This window comes from Salmo salar, chromosome ssa11 (assembly GCF_905237065.1).
Source record: "Salmo salar chromosome ssa11, Ssal_v3.1, whole genome shotgun sequence".
Classification (NCBI taxonomy): Eukaryota; Metazoa; Chordata; class Actinopteri; order Salmoniformes; family Salmonidae; genus Salmo; species Salmo salar.
Window position 1 is genome coordinate 67,287,395 of NC_059452.1, and position 25,465 is coordinate 67,312,859.

A 25,465-nucleotide genomic window follows, 5' to 3' on the forward strand; every position below is an offset into this window, starting at 1 on the left:
TATCAAACACTACTAGAAAATAGAAAAAAGGGAGTATGCTGTCAACTGGGCCTGTCAGATTTAAACAGACAAAATAAGAGGTTTGGGAAACACTGGTTTAGAAGACTAGGGACTCTACTCAACCCGTATCATGGATGTTTAGCGTTACAGTGTGATTGAAATACACTACATGACTAAAAGTATGTGGACACCTGCTCGTCAAACGTCTAATTCCAAAATCATGGGCATTAATATGGAGTTGGTCCCTCTTTTGCTGCTATAACAGCCTCCACTCTTCTGGGAATGCTTTCCACTAGATGTTGGAACATTGGTGCGGGGACTTGCTTCCATTCAGCCACAAGAGCATTCGTGAGGTCGGGCACTGGCTCGCAGTTAACGTTCCAATTCGTCCTAAAGGTGTGTCGTTGAATATTCTAATCAAGTGAGAGAGACTTTGTCATTTCTTCAAACAATCATCTTTATTCAATATTAATTATTATTGCAAAAAGGAGACTAGTCAGCCCAACACTCTTGACTGTTGGGCCAAGCAGCCTAACCTTTACAGAAAATGTTGTTCTTTATATAGCTCATGCAGATTGGGTGGCACCATAAGCCACTTTGGGTTCATATCCTGGTTATCTGCCTCTGGTGTTGTTTCTCAGATGCAAGAATGATTACACATAATAAGGGTTTTGTTCTATTCCTCCAGGCTCTCTCTATCTCGGTTACACCCACCACATCTTATCTATGGAATGCCAGCTGTAGGTTTTTAAGCTCCTCTCAGTTCACATAGACATAGATGAGAGTACTCATCAAAGCTATTTGATGCATAAACAGCATTATAACCTAATCTTGTAATTTTCCCACCATAGGTGTCCGATGGGGTTGAGGTCAGGGCTCTGTGCTGGCCAGTCAAGTTCTTCCACACCGATCGCAACAAACCATTTCTGTATGGACCTCGCTTTGTGCACGGGGGCATTATCATGCTGAAACAGGAAAGGGCCTTCCCCAAACTGTTGCCACAAAGTTGGAAGCACAGAATCATCTTGAATATCATTGTATGCTGTAGCGTTAAGATTTCCTTTCACTGGAACTAAGGGGTCTAGCCCGAACCATGAAAAACTTTACAGTTGGCACTATGCATTGGGGCAGTCCGTCAGACTGCCAGATGGTGAAGCGTGATTCATCACTCCAGAGAACCCGTTTCCACTGCTCCAGAGTCCAATGGCAGTGAGCTTTACACCACTCCAGCCGACAATTGGCATTGCGCATGGTGAAATTATGCTTGTGTACGACTGCTCGGCCATGGAAACCCATTTCACGAAGAGGCCGACGCACAGTTCAAGTGCTGATGTTGCTTCCAGAGGTAGTTTGAATCCCAGTAGTGAGTGTTGCAACCGAGGACAGACAATGTTTACGCACCATGCGCTTCAGCACTCGGCGGTCCCGTTCTGTGAGCTTGTTGTCACGGCTATTTAACTTCTCTGGGCTAGGTGGGATGTGACCATCCCACACTATTCAACAGCCAGTGAAATAGCATGGCACGAAATACAAAACAGCAAAAATCTCAATTTCATTTTCTCAAACAATCAACTATTTTACACCATTTTAAAGATAAGACTCTCGTTAATCTAACCACATCGTCCGATTTCAAAAAGGCTTTACGGCGAAAGCATACAATTATATTATGTTAGGACATAAACTTCACAAGAAAATCCACACAGCCATTTTCCAAGCAAGGACATGCATCACAAAAACCAAAAGTACAGCTAAAATATTCACTAACCTTTGATCTTCATCAGATGGCACTCATAGGACTTCATGTTATACAATACATTAATGTTTTGCTCGATAAAGTTCATATTTATATCCAAAAACAGCATTTTACATTGGCCCGTGATGTTCAGAAAATGTATTCCCATGTAAGGGTTGTCTGAAGAGAGAGTGGACCAAAACGCAGCGGAGTTAGTGTTCATCATTTAATATTTAATTGAACAACGTGAACACTATACAAAAAACAAGAAAAGAGAAAACCGACAGCCAACAGTCCTGTCAGGTGCAACAATTACCCACAAAACCCAAAGGGGAAACATGCTCCTTATGTGTGACTCCCAATCAGCAACAACGAGCTTCAGCTGTGCCTGATTGGGAGCCACACACGGCCCAAAACAAAGAAATACAAAAACATAGAAAAAGGAACATAGAACGCCCACCCAATGTAACACCCTGGCCTAACCAAAATAAAGAACAAAAAAACCCTCTCTATGGCCAGGGCTCCCGACTGGCGGGCGGCTCTGGCGGCTCCCGACTGGCGGGCGGCTCCGGACTGGCGAGACCCACTGGAGGCCTAGTCCTGGGAGGTGGCACAGGACGGACCAGGATGGGGAGACCCACTGGAGGCCTGGTCCGTGGAGCAGGCACAGGACAGACCAGGATGGGGAGACCCACTGGAGGCCTGGTCCGAGGAGGAGGCACAGGCTTAATCAAGATGGGGAAACTCACTGGAGGCCTGGTCCTAGGAGGAGGCACAGGCTTAATCAAGATGGGGAAACCCACTGGAGGCCTGGTCCTAGGAGGAGGCACAGGACTGACCAGGATGGGGAGACCCACTGGAGGCCTGGTCTGAGGAGGAGGCACAGGTTTAACCAGGATGGGGAGACCCACTGGAGGCCTGGTCCGTGGAGCAGGCACAGGACAGACCAGGATAGGGAGACCCACTGGAGGCCTAGTCCTGGGAGGTGGCACAGGACGGACCAGGATGGGGAGACCCACTGGTGGCCTGGTCCTAGGAGGAGGCACAGGACGGACCGGGTCCAGAAGACGCACTGGAGGTCTAGAGAGCATGGCCTGCACAACCCGTCCTGGCTCGATGCCCAACCTCCCCAGGCAGATGTTAGGAGCAGGGAGGTAGCGCACCGGGCTCTCCACACGTACTGGGGACACCGTGCGCTTTACCGCATAACACGGTGTCTGACCAGTACTGCGCTGCCTCTTGTAAGCACGGGGAGCTGGCTCAGGTCTCCAACCTGACTCTGCCACACTCCCCGTGTGCCCCCCCCAAAAAAGTTTTTGGGGCTGCCTCTCGGGCTTCCTTCCCAGCCGTGTTCCCTCATACCGTTGCCGTTGGTCCTTCCTTCCTGCTGCCTCCACTCTTCTGAGTGCCTCTACCTGTTCCCATGGGAGGCGATCCCTTCCGACCAGGATCTCTTCCCAAGTGTAGGATCCCTTGCCGTCCAGGATGTCCTCCCATGTCCAGTCCTTTCTCTCCCTGGTCCAGGATCCTTGCTCCTCCTGGCGCTGCTCCTTCCTCCGCTGCTTGGTCCTTGTTTGGTGGGTAATTCTGTAAGGGCTGTCTGAAGAGAGAGTGGACCAAAACGCAGCGGAGTTAGTGTTCATCATTTAATATTTAATTGAACAACGTGAACACTATACAAAAACAAGAAAAGAGAAAACTGACAGCCAACAGTCCTGTCAGGTGCAAACACTAACAGAAACAATTACCCACAAAACCCAAAGGAAAAACATGCTCCTTATGTGTGACTCCCAATCAGCAACGACGAGCTTCAGCTGTGCCTGATTGGGAGCCACACACGGCCCAAAACAAAGAAATACAAAAACATAGAAAAAGGAACAGAACGCCCACCCAATGTAACACCCTGGCCTAACCAAAATAAAGAACAAAAAACCCCTCTCTATGGCCAGGGCGTTACATCCCACCAAAACTTCCAGTGAATGTGCACATCAATTTACAAAAATACTCATCATAAACGTTGATAACATTTACAACAGTTATTGAAAGAATTATAGATATACTACTCCTTGACGCAACCGCTTTGTCAGATTTCAAAATAACTTTACGGAGAAAGCACATTGTTCAATATTCTGAGTACATAGCTCAGCCATCGAAGCAAGCTATACAGCTACCCGCCAAGTTCTGGCATCAACAAAACTCTGAATTAGTATTATAAATATTCGCTTACCTTTGCTGATCTTCGTCAGAATGCACTCCGAGGACTCCTACTTCCACAAGAAATGTTCTTTTTGTTTGAAATACTCCATATTTATGTCCAAATACCTCCGTTTTGTTTTTGCATTCAGATCACTATCCAAAGGCGAGCGCAGTACAAGAGACAAAGTCAAATAGTTACATTACCGTTCGTAGAAACATGTCAAACACTGTTTACAATCAATCTTTAGGGTATTTTTAACGTAAAAATGCGATAGTATTCATTCCAGGAGAAAAAGAAGGAGGAGCGCGCTGGCGGGATTGAGCATCACCTAGCCCTTTGTCCATAGGCAGTCCACTTATTGACTGAGCTACTATTCTCTGCCCGGTAACAGGAGAATGATGAAAAAACTTTCTGAAGGCTGTTGACAGCCAATGGAAGCCTTAGGAAGTGCAACGTGACCCCACAGACACTGTAGTTTCGATAGGGATTCAAAAGAAGAACTAAAATTCTCAGATTTCCCACTTCCTGCTTGGATTTTTCTCAGGTTTTTGCCTGCCATATGAGTTCTGTTATACACACAGACATCATTCAAACAGTTTTAGAAACTTTAGAGTGTTTTCTATCCAAATCTACTAATAATATACAAATATTTGACTCTGGGCCCGAGTATTAGGCCGTTTACTCTGGGCATGCTTTTCATCCGAAATCGAAAATACTGCCCCCTATACCTTGAAAGGTTAAAGGACCGGACCAAAGCGCAGAATGGTTGTAGTTCCACATATTTATTATTTATATTATTTATATACACTGCTCAAAAAAATAAAGGGAACACTTAAACAACACAATGTAACTCCAAGTCAATCACACTTCTGTGAAATCAAACTGTCCACTTAGGAAGCAACACTGATTGACAATACATTTCACATGCTGTTGTGCAAATGGAATAGACAACAGGTGGAAATTATAGGCAATTAGCAAGACACCCCCAATAAAGGAGTGGTTCTGCAGGTGGGGACCACAGACCACTTCTCAGTTCCTATGCTTCCTGGCTGATGTTTTGGTCACTTTTGAATGCTGGCGGTGCTTTCACTCTAGTGGTAGCATGAGACGGAGTCTACAACCCACACAAGTGGCTCAGGTAGTGCAGCTCATCCAGGATGGCACATCAATGCGAGCTGTGGCAAGAAGGTTTGCTGTGTCTGTCAGCGTAGTGTCCAGAGCATGGAGGCCCTACTAGGAGACAGGCCAGTACATCAGGAGACGTGGAGGAGGCCGTAGCAGGGCAACAACCCAACAGCAGGACCGCTACCTCCGCCTTTGTGCAAGGAGGAGCAGGAGAAGCACTGCCAGAGCCCTGCAAAATGACCTCCAGCAGGCCACAAATGTGCATGTGTCTGCTCAAACGGTCAGAAACAGACTCCATGAGGGTGGTATGAGGGCCCGACGTCCACAGGTGGGGGTTGTGCTTACAGCCCAACACCGTGCAGGACGTTTGGCATTTGCCAGAGAACACCAAGATAGGCAAATTCGCCACTGGCGCCCTGTGCTCTTCACAGATGAAAGCAGGTTCACACTGAGCACGTGACAGACGTGACAGAGTCTGGAGACGCCGTGGAGAACGTTCTGCTGCCTGCAACATCCTCCAGCATGACCGGTTTGGCGGTGGGTCAGTCATGGTGTGGGGTGGCATTTCTTTGGCGGGCCGCACAGCCCTCCATGTGCTCGCCAGAGGTAGCCTGACTGCCATTAGGTACCGAGATGAGATCCTCAGACCCCTTGTGAGACCATATGCTGGTGCGGTTGGCCCTGGGTTCCTCCTAATGCAAGACAATGCTAGACCTCTTGTGGCTGGAGTGTGTCAGCAGTTCCTGCAAGAGGAAGGCATTGATGCTGTGGACTGGCCCGCCCGTTCCCCAGACCTGAATCCAATTGAGCACATCTGGGACATCATGTCTCGCTCCATCCAGCAACGCCACGTTGCACCACAGACTGTCCAGGAGTTGGCGGATGCTTTAGTCCAGGTCTGGGAGGAGTTCCCTCAGGAGACCATCAACCACCTCATCAGGAGCATGCCCAGGCATTGTAGGGAGGTCATACAGGCATGTGGAGGCCACACACACTACTGAGCCTCATTTTGACTTGTTTTAAGGACATTACATCAAAGTTGGATCATCCTATAGTGTGGTTTTCCACTTTAATTTTGAGTGTGACTCCAAATCCAGACCTCCATGGGTTGATAAATTGGATTTCCGCTGATTATTTTTGTGTGATTTTTGTTGTCAGAACATTCAACTATGTAAAGAAAAAAGTATTTAATAAGATTATTTCTTTCATTCAGATCTAGGATGTGTTGTTTAAGTGTTCCCTTTATTTTTTTGAGCAGTATATATTTATGCAATACACCAAATACTTGAAAGCAACAAAACAACAAAACCGTGACGCAGAGAGAAATACACACTACTCAAAAATGAACAACCCACAAACACAAGTGGAAAAACCCCCTACTTAAATATGATCTCCAATTAGAGACAACAAGGACCGGCCAACATAGAAATAGAAACCTAGAAAAACCACATAGAAACAGATAACAAGAAAACCACCCAAAAACACCCCCTGTCACGCCCTGGCCTACTCTACTATAGAAAATGACATCTTGGACATAACACTTGTGTGGCCTACCTCTACGCGGCTGAGCCGTTATTGCTCCTAGACTTTTCCGCTTCACAATAACAGCACTTACAGTTGACTGGGGCAGCTCTAGCAGGGCAGAAAGTTGATGAACTGACTTGTTGGTAAAGTGGCATCCTATGACGATGTCACGTTGAAAGTCACCGAGCTCTTCAGTAAGGCCATTCTACTGCCAATGTTTGTCTATTTTTTATTTCACCTTTATTTAACCCGGTAGGCTAGTTGAGAACAAGTTCTCATTTACAACTGCGACCTGGCCAAGATAAAGCAAAGCAGTGCGACACAAACAACAACACAGAGTTACACATGGAATAAACAAACATACAGTCAATAACACAATAGAGAAAAAGTCTATATACAGTGTGTGCAAATGAGGTAAGATAAGGGACGTAAGGCAATAAATAGGCCAATAGTGGCGAAATAATTACAATTTAGCAAATAAACACTGGAGCGATAGATGTGCAGAAGTAGAGATACTGGGGTGCAAAGTAGAAAAAAAATATAACAGTATAGGGATACGGTAGTTAGATGGGCTATTTACAGATGGGCTATGTACAGGTGCAGTGATCTGTGAGCTGCTCTGACAGCTGGTGCTTAAAGTTAGTGAGGGAGATATGGGTCTCCAGCTTCAGTGATTTTTGCAATTCTCTCCAGTCATTGGCAGCAGAGAACAGGAAGGAAAGGCGCCCAAAGAGGAATTGGCTTTGGGGGTGACCAGTGAAATATACCTGCTGGAGCGCGTGCTACGGGTGGGTGCTGCTATGGTGACCGGTGAGCTGAGATAAGGCGGGTCTTTACCTAGCAAAGACTTATAGATGACCTGGAGCCAGTGGGTTTGGCGACAAATATGGAGCGAGGGCCAGCCAACGAGAGCATACACAGTGGTGGGTAGTATATGGGGCTTTGGTGACAAAATGGATGGCACTGTGATAGACTACATCCAATTTGCTGAGTAGAGTGTTGGGGGCTGTTTTGTAAATGACATCGCCGAAGTCAAGGATCAGCAGTATAGTCAGTTTTACGAGGGTATGTTTGGCAGCATGAGTGAAGGATGCTTTGTAGCGAAATAGGAAGCCGATTCTAGATTGAATTTTGGATTGGAGATGCTTAATGTGAGTCTGGAAGGAGAGTTTGCAGTCTAACCAGACACCTAGGTATTTGTAGTTGTCCACATATTCCAAGACAGAACCGTCCAGAGTAGTGATGCTGGAAGGCGGGCAGGTGCAGGCAGCAATCGGTTGAAGAGCATGCATTTAGTTTTACTTGCATTTAAGAGCAGTTGGAGGCCACGGAAGGAGAGTTGTATGGCATTGAAGCTTGTCTGGATGTTAGTTAACACAGTGTCCAAAGAAGGGCCAGAAGTATACAGAATGGTGTTGTCTGCTTTGAGGTGGATCAGAGAATCACCAGCAGCAAGAACAACATCATTGATGTATACAGAGAAAAGAGTCGGCCCGAGAATTGAACCCTGTGGCACCCCCATAGAGACTGCCAGAGGTCCGGACAACAGGCCCTCCAATTTGACACACTGAACCCTGTCTGAGAAATAGTTGGTGAACCAGGCAAGGCAGTCATTTGAGAAACCAAGGCTGTTGAGTCTGCCAATAAGAATGTGGTGATTGACAGAGTCAAAAGACTTGGCCAGGTCGATGAATACAGCTTCACAGTATTATCTCTTATCGATGGCAGTTATGATATGGTTTAGAACCTTGAGCGTGGCTGAGGTGCACCCATGACCAGCTCAGAAACCAGATTGCATAGCGGAGAAGGTACGGTGGAATTCGAAATGGTCGGTGATCTGTTTGTTAACTTGGCTTTTGAAGACCTTAGAATGGCAGGGTAGGATAGATATAGGTCTGTAGCAGTTTGTGTCTAGAGTGTCTCCCCCTTTGAAGAGGGGGATCTCAGACGATGCGAAAGAGAGGTTGAACAGGCTAGCAATAGGGGTTGCAACAATTTCGGCTGATAATTTTAGAAAGAGAGGGTCCAGATTGTGCAGCTCTTTCAGAACATCAGCTTTCTGTATTTGGGTGAAGCAGAAATGGGGAGGCTTGAGCAAGTTGCTGTGGGGGGTGCAGGGCTGTCGACCAGGCTAGGGGTGGCCTGGTGGAAAGCATGGCCAGCTGTAGAAAAATGCTTATTAAAATTCTCATTATTGTGGATTTATCGGTGGTGACAGTGTTTCCTAGCCTCAGTGCAGTGGGCAGCTGGGAGGAGGTGCTCTTATTCTCCATTGACTTTACAGTGTCCCAGAACGTTTTGGAGTTTGTGCTGCAGTATGCAAATTTCTGTTTGAAAAAGCTAGCCTTTGTGTTCCTAACTGCCTGTGTATATTGGTTCCTAACTTCCCTGAAAAGTTGCATATCGCGGGGGCTATTTGATGCTAATGCTGTACGCCACAGGATGTTTTTGTGCTGGTCAAGGGCAGTCAGGTCTGGAGTGAAACCACGGGCTATATCTGTTCCTGGTTCTACATTTTTTGAATGGGGCATCTTTATTTAAGATGGAGATTGCACGGCTGTGTGCTCAATTTTACACTCCTGTCAGCAACGTGTGTGGCTGAAATAGCCAAAACCACTAATTTTAAGAGGTGTCCACATACACTATATATACAAATGTATGTTGGCTCAATATGTCGGCTCAATTGGAAATTATCTTAACATTTCTATTACGCAATCTGTAACGCTTCAGCGATGCAGATTCAATAGAGACATTTTTTTTAATGTGCTGGCTATATAGTGGCCCGAAGACACTTTGGGTTATTTTTTATCTTGCTAGTTGGGTCACTCAGTTGGGTGATTGAGCGATGAACAGGTCAGAAGACGGAGGTGTGGCTTAGTAGGGGTGTGACTTTCGGATTGTTCTTTTTTGCCACCCGTGAGAACAAATGTCATTCTGGTTTATTTTGTTCTGTTTTATTGTATAGGTAAATCATTGACACTTTTGTATTACAATAAAGTTTATGTTAGAGTTTATGAGATGCATATGTGTATTCTGATGATGTTAAAATATTAATTATATTGTGTATTAAAAGATGAATATATGTGTTTTTCCAAAACATTGTAGTTGAAAATGTGGCTTGCTTTTCTATATTAAAATATGTGACGTGCCAAAAACATCGAAGGGAAATTCAAATTTGCAGAGTACGGACATAACATCATGCACACCAATGATATTTACTCTCACAGGTGGAAAAAAATACCTATCTGAAATCCATGCCCCCAATAGGCCATGCCTCTGGAAAATAACCTATGGCTTACCTAGGAAAAGACCATGGATCAACCCATATGAAAGTGAATACAAACCCAACTGATGGTTATTTTAGTAATTTTCACCGTTTTTTCATGATATCCAACTGGCAGTTTTGTCCGATCACTGCAACTCCCGTACGGACTCGGGAGAGACGAAGGCCGAGAGACATGCGTCCTCCGAAACACGACCATGCAAAGCTGCACTGCTTCTTGACACACTGCTCGCTTAACCCGGAAGCCAGCCGCACCAATGTGTCAGAGGAAACACCGAACAGCTGGCGACCGAAGTCAGCGTGCATGCACCCGGCCGGCCACAAGGAATCGCTAGAGCGTGATGGGACAAAGACATCCTGGCTGGCCAAACCCTCCCCTAACCTGGACGATGCTGGGCCAATTGTGCGCCGCCTCATGGGTCTTCCTGTCGAACACAACCCGGATCGAACCCGGGATCGAAGTGCCTTTGACCACTGCGCCACTCGGGAGGCCCAAATGATGGTTAATTTAACCCATGTTTGGTTAATCCAAAAAGGCTTGGCCTTTTGGGGGCGCTTTCAGATAGTTATTTTTTGCCACCCGTGAGAGTACATTTCATTCACTTTACATTGAAATTTTTCTTCAGTACTTTTTATAAAGACTAATCTAAAATGAATAACATTATTATTTAAATATTATAACAAGTGGTAACTACTCCAACATTGTGCTATGCATAGGAAACTTATACTCCTCTGTAAGCCTTACATGCTGACCACACCGCATGCGTGAGCGTTGCAAAATAAATGCACACATACATGTTATTCAATCATTGCACCCACACTGCCCGCGTGCGCCAGCGAGTGTTTGCGTTGTCAAGCGCTAAAATAGGAGTCAGTTCTATTTGTGACGCTGAACGCAGTGCAAGTCCTGCCTCTCCAAACTCCTCATTGGTTTATAGAAGCAGATATCCAACTGCCATCTCCTCATGGGTTATACCCACGTGGATGATTGAAATATGAACTGAGGTCTGTCGGTCGTGGTAATACACCTATGAAAGTTAGATGCCAGTCACCCTGTAGAAGCACATTCTCACACACACACACACACACACACACACACACACACACACACACACACACACACACACACACACACACACACACACACACACACACACACACAGTGTCTCTGTCCTTGGGGGTGATCTACCTTGCTGTCGGCTCAAACAAGGGCATACAGACCACAGTCTTTGTGTCCTTCACCTTGCCTCTGCTTCCACTCTGGTTGGCTTTGTGTGATTGCGCTCCTGGTAAAGTCACAACGGACACCTGATGCTTCTCATTTGTGGCAGGCTTCATTATTACTGTTGCTAAATAATTAGCAAGTGGCATAGCTAGAGGAATCTGGAATACACAAGACAATAGACACAGGAAACAAACATTATACAGCATGATGAAATTAAATGCAACTGTTGTGTGTGGTGGGGGGAGATTGTTGCAGCAGTGTGTGTGTGAGAAATGGGGAGTAGAGGATGTTGGGGGTAGTTGTAGGGGTGTTGTGCGTCTCAGTGTGCCTGCCAATCACATTCTTAAACATGGTAATGTATTCGGTGCATTGCAACACACAGTCAGAGACCTTGTTCAGAACATGTTTTATCTTATTTATCTTACTTCTTATTATTTTTGTTTCTTTCTTTCTCAATCGCAAGAGCTTTCCTTGTGGAGAACAAGGACGCATTTGCTGGCCAAGCACTCTCACTAAAAATAGAAGCAATCATTTATTCATCGATTGAAACATCAGAGAGAGAGAGAGAGAGAGAGAGAGAGAGAGAGAGAGAGAGAGAGAGAGAGAGAGAGAGAGAGAGAGAGAGAGAGAGAGAGAGAGAGAGAGAGAGAGAGAGAGAGAGAGAGAGAGAGAGAGAGAGAGAGAGAGAGAGAGAGAGAGAGAGAGAGAGAGAGAGAGAGAGAGAGAGAGAGAGAGAGAGAGAGAGAGAGAGAGAGAGAGAGAGAGAGAGAGAGAGAGAGAGAGAGAGAGAGAGAGAGAGAGAAAAAAAAACAGACTTCATCAAAGAAATTGGAAATACAGACATTGTCATCCTACAAGAAACATGGTATAAATCAGACGGACCCACTGGTTGCTCTCTAGGTTACAGAGAGCTGGTAGTCCCATCCAACAAACTACCAGGTGTGAAACAGGGAAGAGACTCAGGGGGTATGCTAATTTGGTATAGAGCAGACCTAACCCACTCTATTAAATTAGTCAAAACAGGAACATTTTACATCTGGCTAGAAATCAATATGGACATGATCTCAACAAAGAAAAATGTCCTCATGTGTGCAACCTATATCCACCTTAGTAGAATCCCTGTACTTTAACGGTGACAGCTTCTCCATCCTAGAGGGGGAGATCAACAATTTCCAGGCCCAGGGAAATGTACTAGTCTGTGGTGACCTAAATGCCAGAATTGGAAAAGAACCTGACACCCCCAGCACATAGGGGGACAAACAAGTACCTGGAGTTGACAGCATTCCCTGCTACCTGGAGGGGACAGCATTCCCTGCTACCTGGAGGTGACAGCATACCCACCTAGACACAACTACGACAACATAACCAACAAAAACGTGTCACAACTCCTGTGGCTCTGTCGGACACTGGGTATGTACATAGTCAATGGTAGGCTTCGAGGCGACTCCTATGAAAGGCACACCTATAGCTCATCTCGTGGCAGTAGTACTGCAGACTACTTTATCACTGACCTCACCCAGAGTCTCTTAGGGGTGTCAGTGGACTGACTGTGAACACTATCAGATCACAGCAAAATCACACTACTTGAACAGAGCTTTGCTCAATCATGAGGCATCAAAGCCAAAGGAACTGAATAATATTAAGACATGCTATAGATAGAAGGAAAGTAGTGTGGAAATCTATCAAAAAAACAATTAGGCAACAACAAATTCAATCCCTTCTAGACAATTTCCTGGACAAAATTTTCCACTGTAATAGTGAAGGTGTAAACTCAGCAGTGGAAAACCTAAACAGTATATTTGACCACTCAGCTTCCCTATCAAATCTAAAAATATCAAGCAGGCAACCTAAGAAAATTAACAACAATGACAAATGGTTTGATGAAGAATTCAAAAACCTAAGAAAGAAATTGAGAAACCTATCCAAGCAAAAACATAGAGACCCAGAAAACCTGAGCTTATGCCTTCACTATGGTGAATCACTAAAAGAATACAAAAATACACTACGGAAAAAGAAGGAATAGCACGTCAGAAATCAACTCAATGTAATTGAATAATCCATAGAATATAACCACTTCTGGGAAAATTTGAAAACTCCAAACAAACAACAACACGAAGAGTTATCTATCCAAAACAGAGATGTATGGATAAACCACTTCTCCAATCTTTTTGGCTCTATAACAAAGAACAAACAGCAAAATCATAGAACTATTAAAGACTACCAGAACACACTGGATTCTCCAAATAAATTAAATGAACTACAGGACAAAATACAAACCCTCCAACTCAAAAGGTCTGTGGGGTTGATGGTATCCTAAATGTAATGATAAAATATACAGACCACAAATTCCAATTGGCTTTATTTAAATTCTTTAACATCATCCTCAGCTCTGGCATCTTCCCCAATATTTGGAACCAAGGACTGATCACCCCAATCCACAAAAGTGGAGACAAATTTGACCCCAATAACTACCGTGGGATATGCGTCAACAGCAACCTTAGGAAAATCCTCTGCATTGTCATTAACAGCAGACTCGTACACTTCGTCAGAGAAAACAATGTACTGAGCAAATGTCAAATTGGCTTTTTACTAAATTACCTTACAACAGACCATGTATTCACCCTGAATACCCTAATTGACAAACAAACAAAGTCTTCTCATGCTTTGTTGATTTCCAAAAGGTTTTCGACTCAATTTGACATGAGGGCCTGCTATACAAATTGATGGAAAGTGGTATGGTGAAAAAATATACATTATAAAATCCATGTACACAAACTACAAGTGTGCGGTTAAAATCAGTTATAGAACCCATTGCAGTTTATGGTTTTGAGGTTTGGATTTTGCTAACTATCCAAGAATTCACAAAATGGGACACACACCAAATTGAGACTCTGTATGCGCAATTCTGTAAAAATATCCTTTGTGTACAACGTAAAACACCAAATAATGCATGCAGAGCAGAATTAGTCCGATACCCGCAAATGATCAAAATCCAGGAAAGAGCCGTTAAATTCTACAACCACATAAAAGGAAGCGATTCCCAAACCTTCCATAACAAAGCCATCACCTACAGAGAAATGAACCTGGAGAAGAGCCCCCTAAGCAAGCTGGTCCTAGGGCTCTGTTCACAAACACAAATAGACCCCACAGAGCCCCAGGACAGAAACACAATTAGACCCAACAAAATCATGAGAAAACAAAAAGATAATTACTTGACACATTGGAAAATAATTGACAAAAAAACTGAGCAAACTAGAATGCTATTTTGCCCTAAACAGAGAGTACACAGTGGCAGAATACCTGACCACTTTGACTGAGCCAAAATTAAGGAAATGACTATGTATAGACTCAGTGAGCATAGCCTTGCTATTGAGAAAGGTAGACCAGGCTCTCAAGAGAAGACAGGCTATGTGCACATTGCCCACAAAATGAGGTGGAAACTGAGCTGCACAGTGCGCAATCACAGCAGCAAGATTTGTGACCTGTTGCCACAAGAAAAGGGCAACCAGTGAAGAACATACACCATTGTAAATACAACCCATATTTATATTTTCCCTTTTGTACTTTAACTATTTGCACATAATTACAACACAATTACAGTACAGTCGTGGCCAAAAGTTTTGAGAATGTCACAAATATAAATTTTCACAAAGTCTGCTGCCTCAGTGTCTTTAGATATTTTTGTCAGATGTTACTATGGAAAAGTGAAGTATAATTACAAGCATTTCATAAGTGTCAAAGGCATTTATTGACAATTACATGAAGTTGATGCAGAGTCAATATTTGCAGTGTTGACGCTTCTTTTTCAAGACCTCTACAATCCGCCCTGGCATGCTGTCAGTTAACTTCTGGGCCACATCCTGACTAATGGCAGCCCATTCTTGCATAATCAATGCTTGGAGTTTGTCAGAATTTGTGGGGTTTTGTTTGTCCACCCGCCTCTTGAGGATTGACCACAAGTTCTCAATGGCATTAAGGTCTGGGGAGTTTCCTGGCCATGGACCCAAAATATCAATGTTTTGTTCACCGAGCCACTTAGTTATCACTTTTGCCTTGTGGAAAGGTGCTCCATCAAGCTGGAAAAGGCATTGTTCGTCACCAAACCATCCATCCTGGATGGTTGGGAGAAGTCGCTCTCAGAGGATGTGTTGGTACCATTCTTTATTCATGGCTGTGTTCTTAGGCAAAATTGTGAGTGAGCCCACTCCCTTGCCTGAGAAGCAACCCCACACATGAATGGTCACAGGATGCTTTACTGTTGGCATGACACAGGACTGATGGTAGGGCTCACCTTGTCTTCTCAGGACAAGCTTTTTTCCGGATGCCCCAAACAATCGGAAAGGGGATTCATTAGAGAAAATGCCTTTACCCCAGTCCTCAGCAGTCCAATCCCTGTACCTTTGCAGAATATCAGGGGCTGAGTCACTGGCTTACTGGTGTTCTTCCATGCCGTCCCTGGGAAGGGTGCCTCACTTGAGTGGGTTGAGTCACTGACGTGGTCTTCCTGTCTGGGTTGGCGCCCCCCCTTGGGTTGTGCCATGGCGGAGATCTTTGTGGGCTATACTCGGCCTTGTCCCGGGATGGTATGTTGGTGGTTGGAGATATCCCTCCAGTGGTGTGGGGGCTGTGCTTTGGCAAAGTGGGTGGGGTTATATCCTACCTGTTTGGCCCTGTCCTGACCCCTCCTGTCTCAACCTCCAGTATTTATGCTGCAGTAGTTTATGTGTCGGGGGCTAGGGTCAGTCTGTCACATCTGGAGTATTTCTCTTGTCTTTTCCGGTATCCTGTGTGAATTTAAATATGCTCTCTCTAATTCTCTCTTTCTCTCTTTCTTTCTCTCTCTCGGAGGACCTGAGCCCTAGGACCATGCCTCAGGACTACCTGGCTTGATGACACCTTGCTGTCTCCAGTTCACCTGGCCGTGCTGCTGCTCCAGTTCCAACTGTTCTGCCTGCAGCTATGGAACCCTGACCTGTTCACCGGACGTGCTACCTGTCCCAGACCTGCTGTCCCAGACCTGCTGGAACCCTGACCTATTCACCGGACGTTCTATCTGTCCCAGACCTGCTGTTTTCAACTCTCTAGAGACAGCAGGAGCGGTAGAGATACTCTCAAAGATCGGCTATGAAAAAGCCAACTGACACTTACTCTTGTGTTACTGACTTGTTGCACCCTCGACAACTACTATGATTATTATTATATGACCATGCTGGTCATTTAGAACATTTGAACATCTTGGCCATGTGCTTTTATAATCTCCACCCGGCACAGCCAGAAGAGGACTGGCCACCCCTCATAGCCTGGTTCCTCTCTAGGTTTCTTCCTAGGTTTTGGCCTTTCTAGGAAGTTTTTCCTAGCCACCGTGTTACACCTGTATTGCTTGCTGTTTGGGGTTTTAGGCTGGGTTTCCGTACAGCACTTTGAGATATCAGCTGATGTAAGAAGGGCTATATAAATAAATTTGATTTGATTTGTCCTTGATGTTTTTCATGGAGAGAAGTGGCTTCTTTGCTGCCCTTCTTGACACCAGGCTATCCTCCAAAAGTCTTCGCCTCACTGTGTGTGCAGATGCACTCACACCTGCCTGCTACCGCTCATGAGCAAGTTCTGTACTGGTGGTGCCCCAATCCCGCAGCTAAATCAACTTTAGGAGATGGTCCTGGTGTTTGCTGGACTTTCTTGGGCGCCCTGAAGCCTTCTTCACAACAATTGAACCGCTCTCCTTGAAGTTCTTGATGATCCGATAAATGGTTGATTTAGGTGCAATCTTACTGGCAGCAATATCCTTGCCTGTGAAGCCCTTTTTTGTGCAAAACAATGATGACGGCATGTGTTTCCTTGCAGGTAACCATGGTTGACAGAGGAAGAACAATAATTCCAATCACCACCCTCCTTTTGAAGCTTCCAGTCTGTTATTCGAACTCAATCAGCATGACAGAGTGATCTCCAGCCTTGTCCTCTTCAACACTCACACCTGTGTTAACGAGAGAATCACTGACATGAAGTCAGCTGGTCCTTTGTGGCAGGGCTGGAATGCAGTGGAAATGTTTTTGGGGGATTCAGTTCATTTGCATAGCAAAGAGGGACTTTGCAATTCATCTGATCACTCTTCATAACATTCTGGAGTATATGCAAATTGCCATCATACAAACTGAGGCAGCAGACTTTGTGAAAATTTATATTTGTGTCATTCTCAAAACTTTTGGCCACGACTGTAATATAGACATAATATAACATTTGAAATTACTTTATTATTTTTGAACTTTTGTAAGTGTAATGTTTACTGTACATTTTTTATTGGATATTTCACTTTTGTTTATTATCTATTTCACTTGCTTTGGCAATGTAAACATATGTTTCCCATGCCAATAAAGCCCCTTAAATTGAAATTGAATTGAGAGAGAGAGAGAATGGCTGAAGGATGGAGAGGGGAAAGAGTGGACAGGAAGAGGGAGGAGAGAGAGAATGAGGGTTAAACAGTGAGAGGGGAGAGAAAGGGTTGGAGGCAAAATACAGAAGGAGGTAGAGAAAGAGGAGCTATATGGAGACGGGCAGAGAAATCAAACAAAATCGGGAGAGAGTGAGAGGAGTTTGATAGAGAGAGGGAAAGAGAGCTACAGAGGCAGAGAGTGAGAATGGTAGACTTGGAGAACTTTACACCAAAGTCACTTTACACCAAAGTATTTTATCTCCACAAGAGATTTGATTTGACCCATTTTAAGGAGACTCAACAGATTGTTGAGAAATACTTATGCTGAGGAAGGAAACATGAACAATCCCTACCAGTCCCTGTGAAAGTTTGATCTCCTAGCAAGAATCACTCTCATTTATTATTGCAACAATGTGGAAACAAATAATTTCTTATTACAAATAATAAATAAAAAAAATGTAAGCTACTATGAAAGGGAGCAGGCTTTTTAGCTATCTGGAATGGCTGGGAGCCCACTGTGAAATAAAAAAGATGCTTAAAATAAATACTATTTTTAATGGGTTACATTGTGTTTTGTGATGTTTGATGTTAGACGTCTGATAACTTAATTATGACACTTAACGGTAATGATGTTTGGGAGATTAGCATTATAAGGGACTAGTGTTCTCCCACAGTGTTGTGATTGTGACCTACAGGCAAGCAGATAGTGCACAGGAAGTCTAATCCGCCATTCTGAACCGTGCTGGGGAAGCTACTCTGAAAATATAGTTTACCAAGCTACCAATTACTTCAAACGGGAAGACGTCGAGATACACTAAAGCTACCCTTATGAAAAATATAGTTCACTTAATTTAACTAAAGTTACTTTGAAAAAGTAGTTCAGTACATCAAAGCTACTTTGTGAAAAATTTTCATATCTTCAGTGGGCATCAATGTATTCACCCCCCTTGGATTTCTTCACATTTAATTTTATTAAAATGGAGGTCATTGTAATTTTTTTTGTCAATGATCAACACAAAATACTCTGTAATGTGAAAGTGGAAGAAAAAATCATTAAAAAAAAGATGAATTAAAAATAAAACACAAATGTACTTGGATTACATAATTATTCACCCCCCTGAGTAAATATATGTTAGAATCACCTTTGGAAGCGATTACAGCTGTGTGTATTCTTGGGTAAGTCTCTAAGAGCTTTGCAGACCGAGATTATTCAATATTTGCCCATTATTCTTTTCTAAATTCTTCAAGCTCTGTCAAGGTGTTCGGGATCATGTGTAGACAACTATTTTCAAGCAGATTTAAGTCGAAACTGTAACTTGGCCACTCAGGAACATTCACTGTCTTCTTGGTTAGCAACTCCAATGTAGATTTGGCCTTGTGTTGTAGGTTATTATCCTGCTGAAAGGTGAATTTGTCTCCCAGTGTCTGAGTAAAGCAGATTGAAGCAAGTTTCACTTTTGGATTTTGCCTGTGCTTAGCTCCACCCCATGAATTTTTATCCTGAAAAACTCCTGTCTTTGCCAATATAAAGTATACCCATACCATGATGCAGCCACCACCTTGAAAATAAGGAGGCAGTTAGTCACTGATGTATTGTGTTGGATTTGCCTGAAACATAAGGCTTTGTATTTAGACTGGAACTACAAAGTACTTTTTTGCAGAAAGAAAAGAAAGTCAGAACTGCCTGTTTTTTTTTCAGAGTTGTTTTAGTGCTTTGATGCAAACAGGATGCATTTTTTAGAGTATTTTTTTATTCTGTATATTTGTCATTTAGGTCATGATTGAAATGTCACTACAATGTTGTGGAACCATCCTCAGTTTTATCCCATCAACCCCATTGAACTCCGTAGCTGTTTTAAAATCATGGTGACATCCTTGAGCTGTTTCCTTCCTGTCCTGCAGCTCGGTTCAGAAAGATGACTGTATCTTTGATGTGTCTGGGTGGTTTAATACATAATCGAAAGCATACTTATTAACTTGACCATGCTTAAACAGATGGTCAATGTCTGATTTGTTACTGTTACCCATCTACCAATCACTGCCCTTCATTATGAGCCTTTCGAAAGCTTACTGGTCTTTGTAGTTGAATCTGTGCTTGAAATGCAATGATTGGCTGAGGTACCTTAAAGATGTTGTATGCATGGGGGACAGAGGAAGGGGTAGTCATTCAAAAATCATGTCAACCCCTATTATTTCACAGTGTCCAAATTTTACTCCTGAACTTATTTAGGCTTACCTAAACAAGGGGGTGAATACTTATGCAACACCTATATTTAGTTGTATAATTTTTATTCATTTGTAAAAATGTGTAGAATTGTCTTTTTTGGGTAGATCAAATGAAAAAAAATCGCTAATCTATTTCAATCCCACTTTGTAATGCAACGAAATGTAAAAAAAATGTCAGACTACAAATTGCAAGAACAGTTCACTCTGGAGTCAGAAGTTTACAGAATGGGTAATGTAGTCTTTTAAACACAAAAACAATGTTTCAAGTGCGTATAAGGCAGTTCTGACTTTCTTTTCTTTCTGCAAAAAAGTACTTTGTAGTTCCAGTAGTTAAGTACACCGCTAACATGGCAGAAAAGTAATCAACTACTGAAAACACGAACAAGATTTGAATGTAGTTCAACTACCACCAAGCTCCTGCAAAATGTAGTTAAATTACTAGTAGAACTACATGTGTTTCACTACTCCCCACCACTGATTCTGAAACACTTGTCCACATACAGGAAATTATATACTGTAAATTATCTACATTTAGGGAATAATCTTTAACTTTTATCTGAAGGAGAATACACTCAAAAAACATGACTTTAGAGTAAGACCCATGAGGTGGTATTGCAGTCAGTCACATGCACACAAATAGCAGCCATAACCTGGGGTCTGCAACCTGTGGTTCTGTGTGGCTCTTCAATTGCCCCTTTGTGGCTCCATGGCAATCAATAATTTGTCATTCAAACTGTGTGAGGCATCAGCTCGGAACAAAGATTCTCTGTTTATTGACACAAATCATTAACTATCTCATCTCAGGTACAACACACGTTCAGCAAAAGCACAAAAAGAGTGAAAAGCCATTGTCCTCTGCGATGGGATTTACATTTAAACAGCATTATTCTTTGCTAGGTGGGTGGGAGGGGAGATATAGATTTAACATCATTACCCTCGACTAAGAGGGATACTTCAAACAATAGGCTGATGATGATTAAGTTGAAGCCATAGGACTGAGCCCCGGTCTCCTGGATATATTACGTGATACATTCTATTATTTTCTAATCTTCTGAAATATATAAACTGGATATGAGCTAGGGTTCTCCCACGCATGTTCCAACTAAACACAGACAGAGAAGCAAAGGCGGTGCCAACAGTTAGGGGGTGATACAAGAACATTACACCCCCCCCCCCAAAAAAAATGATCTGATTGGAAGAAAAAAACATTCAAAAAGCAAACAGCTTTGTTACTCCCCTCCCCTGAAATCCCAAAGGTACCTAAACTAACCCTTTACCCCATCCCCTTCTTTTATAGGTATAGCATAATACAGCAAAACGACATTCAGAAGGTAGCAGACGAGAATGGTAAAAAAAACACTCATGCAAATCAAGGCTGTTTCACACGGAGTCACAAACACAGGAAAGTCTTCAACCGGGATTCAATCCAATAGGCGCATCTTAGTGCAGTCGACAATTCGGCTTTTAAAGGCAAAGTTTGCGGAGATTGCGTCTATGTAAACGCTGCAGATGTTGGCTCAATCAATTTACCTTTAAATGTCAAGTGCGTTACTACACGGCTCAGATTGAATCCCGGCCTTCTTCTTGTACAATACAACAGTTCGCCCCAACAGTCAGTGCTTGAATACAGTCAGGGCCTGTATTCAAAAAGTGTGTGCTGATTTCGGACCAGATTTGCCCTTCAAACATAATGCATAAGAGAGGGGACCCGATCCTAGATCAGCACTCCTACTCTGAGACTCTTGGTGAATACAGGCCCAGGTCTTCTCATGGATGTTGATGTTGTTGTTGTTTACTTGTTTACAGACTTCTTTATTTGCTACTGAACGGATAAAAGTGTGTGTGACAGACTGTGGTCATAGAATCAGTGGTCTTCTGGACATAATATCCTGGCTCTTCCCACAGTTCTCCAAATAATGTCCTAGTTCTAACCGTTTGACCAGGTTCTCCTCGGTTTTCCCCTTATCTGTTCGAGGGGCGAGGTTCTCCCTCTCTGTCTGAGGGGCCAGGGGGTCCTGGTTGGCAAACAGTTAATAACCAATCCCATAGTCCATTGCTAGGACCTCCCTGACCCTGAAATAAGTCCAGGAGGGAGGAAGGAGGTACAGTACATCCAGAGACAGACACAGAGCCACAAAGACAATCTTCTACGATAGTTACTATTCATTATTAAAAAAGGCGTGATGTTTATTTGGCATCTGTTCTTTTCAGTCCAATATATCATTTTGAACTCTAGATGTATCATGTTCCTTTCCTTTTTAGCAAACAGTTATCTTTTTAATTCCAATAGATAGTGCACATTCATCTACGTTGCAGTTCCAGTCACATTTAATCTAATCTCTCGTAGTACAGGTTTACGATATACTATATATGATACTCATTCCATAAAGTCTCTCATAGATATATGTTCATATATAGGATGATCTCTCTCTTTCTATTGTGTGTATATATTATGTCGTATATAGTCCTGCCTCTGTGGTTACAGTTCCTGTGAGCTGATGACGTGGAACAGTGTGACGTTGTACAGAACCTGGTGTCCGTTGTTCCAGGCGTAGAGCGCACGGTCCCGAGGGTTGTAGTCAAGCATGGAGATATGGGAGTACTTGTTCTGGAAGGCGATGTCTATGTACTCGTACGTGGAGGAGTTAGTGCTGTAGGCGTAGTACACCTTGGTCCCTCCAGAGTAACCGTTGGTAACATAGAGAGTACCACAGATCATGAAGGCTTCGCCGGCGCTCCTCTTAGGGTGGTTGGTGGTCCAGCTCTTGATGATCTGCAGCGTGCTGGGATTCAGCTTGCTGATCACGATGTTCCCTGCATTCTGATTGGTGGCGTAGACGGCCCACAGCCCGCCCTCGTCCACCATGAGGTCGATGTCGGAGTGGCCGCCCCAGGCGTAGTGATACATGTTGTTGTAGCCGGCATTGTCCAGCTGCCGGGACTTGCTGATGGTGGAGGTTTTGAAGTCGAACTTGATGATGACGTGGCTCTGGAACTTGTTGAAGTAGATGGAGCCATTGTAGACCACCTGACCTGTACCGGACCATGGGTGGGGGAGGCGGTGAGACGTGAAGTTGTCCGTCGTCATGAAGTCCGCCATGGACTTGTACTCCCGCACAAAGCGGTTGTTGTGGTAACCATCCATGTACCACACCTAACAGACAGAACAAATGAGAAGGAAGAACAGAGGAAACATTAACACAGAGTCAGAAGCAACTTTATAACACAAAAAAGATAAAACACACCCTGCAGTCCTTTTAAAACCCTCATATCAAACTCCTCAGTGCACCATTATGTAGAAGGGAGCCATATAAACGTGTGGCTCACAGAAAGCCTCATTAAATCGGAGCCTCAGCTCAGAGCGGAAGCGGGAAGCAGTGTTCCTGCCTCCTGATGGAGCAGACCAAGACGACATTGTGAATACAAACAGTCAGGAATGACAGGCAGCTGCAGGCGGCGTCAGGCCGGGATCGGGAATGAGCCTCTCGGGAATAATGCGGATCATTCCGGATAAAATGCTCATCTCAGCTGCATTCTCCCTATGGCTCTTAGAGAAGAAAGAAAGAAAGAAAGAAAGAAAGAAAGAAAGAAAGAAAGAAAGAAGAAAGAGAGAAAGAAAGAAAGAAAGAAAGAAAGAAAGAAAGAAAGAAAGAAAGAAAGAAAGAAAGAAAGAAAGAAAGAGAGGACCTCTCTGTTGTGATCAATCACATCTAATCTGTCTTCCTGGTACTATTAGAACACATTACACGTGGTCTCACAGATGTAAACGATACCTAGCACATATTTTCCGGTCCCACTTAGCTACTTTATCTTGCCTTACTGTGTCACACACTCTCACACCACCTTGCCACTCACAAGCAGTACATTCTAAAATTACTGGAAAGTTTGTGGAATTTTTCAACCCTACTTGCAGGCCTGATACAGCCTATAGACTATGAGTTTCTGGCCAATGTATAGAGCCTTATGATACATGTAAGGATTCAATAATAATGATAACATTAGCCTAGAAACTCACTTAGTGAAGGCCACAGGAATGAACATTTTAAAAATCAACACCAAATGTTACTGTCACTAACAAATGCATTCATGGGTTGTATCTCTACAATTCAATCAAAAAGGCAAGGCACACTGGGAAATTATTGGAGGTGTGGCTTAGTGGGGGCGTTACATTTAAGTATACCTTACTCAAAAAAACTGCATTTGTTTTACTCATATGAAGGTAGTACTGCTCACTTCAGCTATTTAAGTTTCTTAACTTATTTTTGTTTGGTTGTCATGGAAATTCTAGTCAGTAATGAGGAGAGACAAGGTCAATCACCAATCAGGATATTACTTCATTCAAACCTTATTAATAAGGGAGCATAGAGTAATTGCTTCTACAATAATGAGGCTGGTCGACTCAACGCCCTTGAGTGTTGTGGCGAGTAGCTCTGACATACAAAGTATGCAAAATATGTTTTCTAGCAGATACACCCTCTTAGTCTACATGACAAACAACAGATGTATGGAATGGGTCACAAGGTGAGAAAGGGGTACCCCCCAGCCAGATAGCATTTGTTATGAAGACTGTTTTTATTGTACAGAGTTAGGCCCCTAAGATCTCGTCCCTGGTACTTCACAGTACAGAAACACCAACTCATTCTATGGAATAAATCAATTGTAAAGTCCTGAGGTGAGTGAGTCTCTGGGTCATACACTATCCCAGGATAGGTGCAACATCAGAGATGACGTACAATGGTTCCAGACACTACCCCACACATCTTGTCTCAGACCTTATCTCCCCCAAGGCCAAAGGCGGAAGTGACTGGCGCACAGACATTGTGGAGACAAGTAATTGTTCCCCATGAATCAAGCCATCCCTTCACATGGTTTAGAATAGGTAAAGACATTCACACATGAAGACAATGTTCCCTCCTGTCCTCTTACCTTTCTGATATTCTGCATATCACCAGGGACATGTGATAGACAAGTGATAAGACAAGCCTAACTCCTACCCTCTCTGGACCCCAGGTGACTGAGGCCCATTTGAGGGCTGAAGTGCAACTGCCAACAGGGATACATTCTAATAAGTTCAACAGTTAAATTATATAAGCATATTATGCAGATAAGACATTTTAATTATCTATATTACCGAGCTAATTATGATTCATCCACCACAAGATATTTGGTATCCTCAAAATGTTTGAGAAGCCAAAACTTATCTGGTTTTATAGTGCATGGTCCGATGTTACCAGGGTTGGGTAGGTTACTTTCTGTAATCCGTTACAGTTAACTGTTCAAAATTGTAATCAGTAATGTAACTTTTGGATTACCCAAACTCAGTAACGTAATCAGATTACTTTCCCCTTAAAGTGGCAATCTGCAGTTGCTACATACATTTTTTCACTTAACAATTAATGATATGTACCCATTGATTCCTGAAGAATATAACTTAAATGCCCCATTAGCTTAGTTCAACTGATGTACTCCATCAGAACCCCAAAAATACGCTTGTAAATGTAGTGAGTCCTTGCATCCATAGCTCCTGCATTCATTGCTCTGGACCACAATATCACAGAGGAGTTTAGAAGGGAACTTTTATTCCACAGGCTGGGATCTGCAAGATCACATTTCTCACTGGCGGTCCACTGGTCGCAGTTTAAACTTCGTACATTTAATACACCTATACATTTGTGAACAGCCATCCACAACAACCAAAATCTGTAAATCGCTGATGAGAGAGA

General features: G+C 43.4%; 1 protein-coding gene across 3 annotated transcripts in view; it reads right to left on the reverse strand.

Annotated features, from left to right (window-relative positions):
* Positions 1 to 20,492: 20,492 nt before the first annotated feature.
* LOC106562961 (noelin) overlaps positions 20,493 to 25,465 on the reverse strand; it is a 72,697-nt gene continuing 67,724 nt past the window's right edge. For all 3 annotated transcript variants that reach the window (XM_014128096.2, XM_014128095.2, XM_014128093.2), the window contains exon 6: positions 20,493 to 22,896. In XM_014128096.2, the coding sequence (XP_013983571.1) occupies positions 22,222 to 22,896 (675 nt within the window). In that variant the 3' untranslated portion in view covers positions 20,493 to 22,221. The remainder of the gene's footprint in view (positions 22,897 to 25,465) is intronic.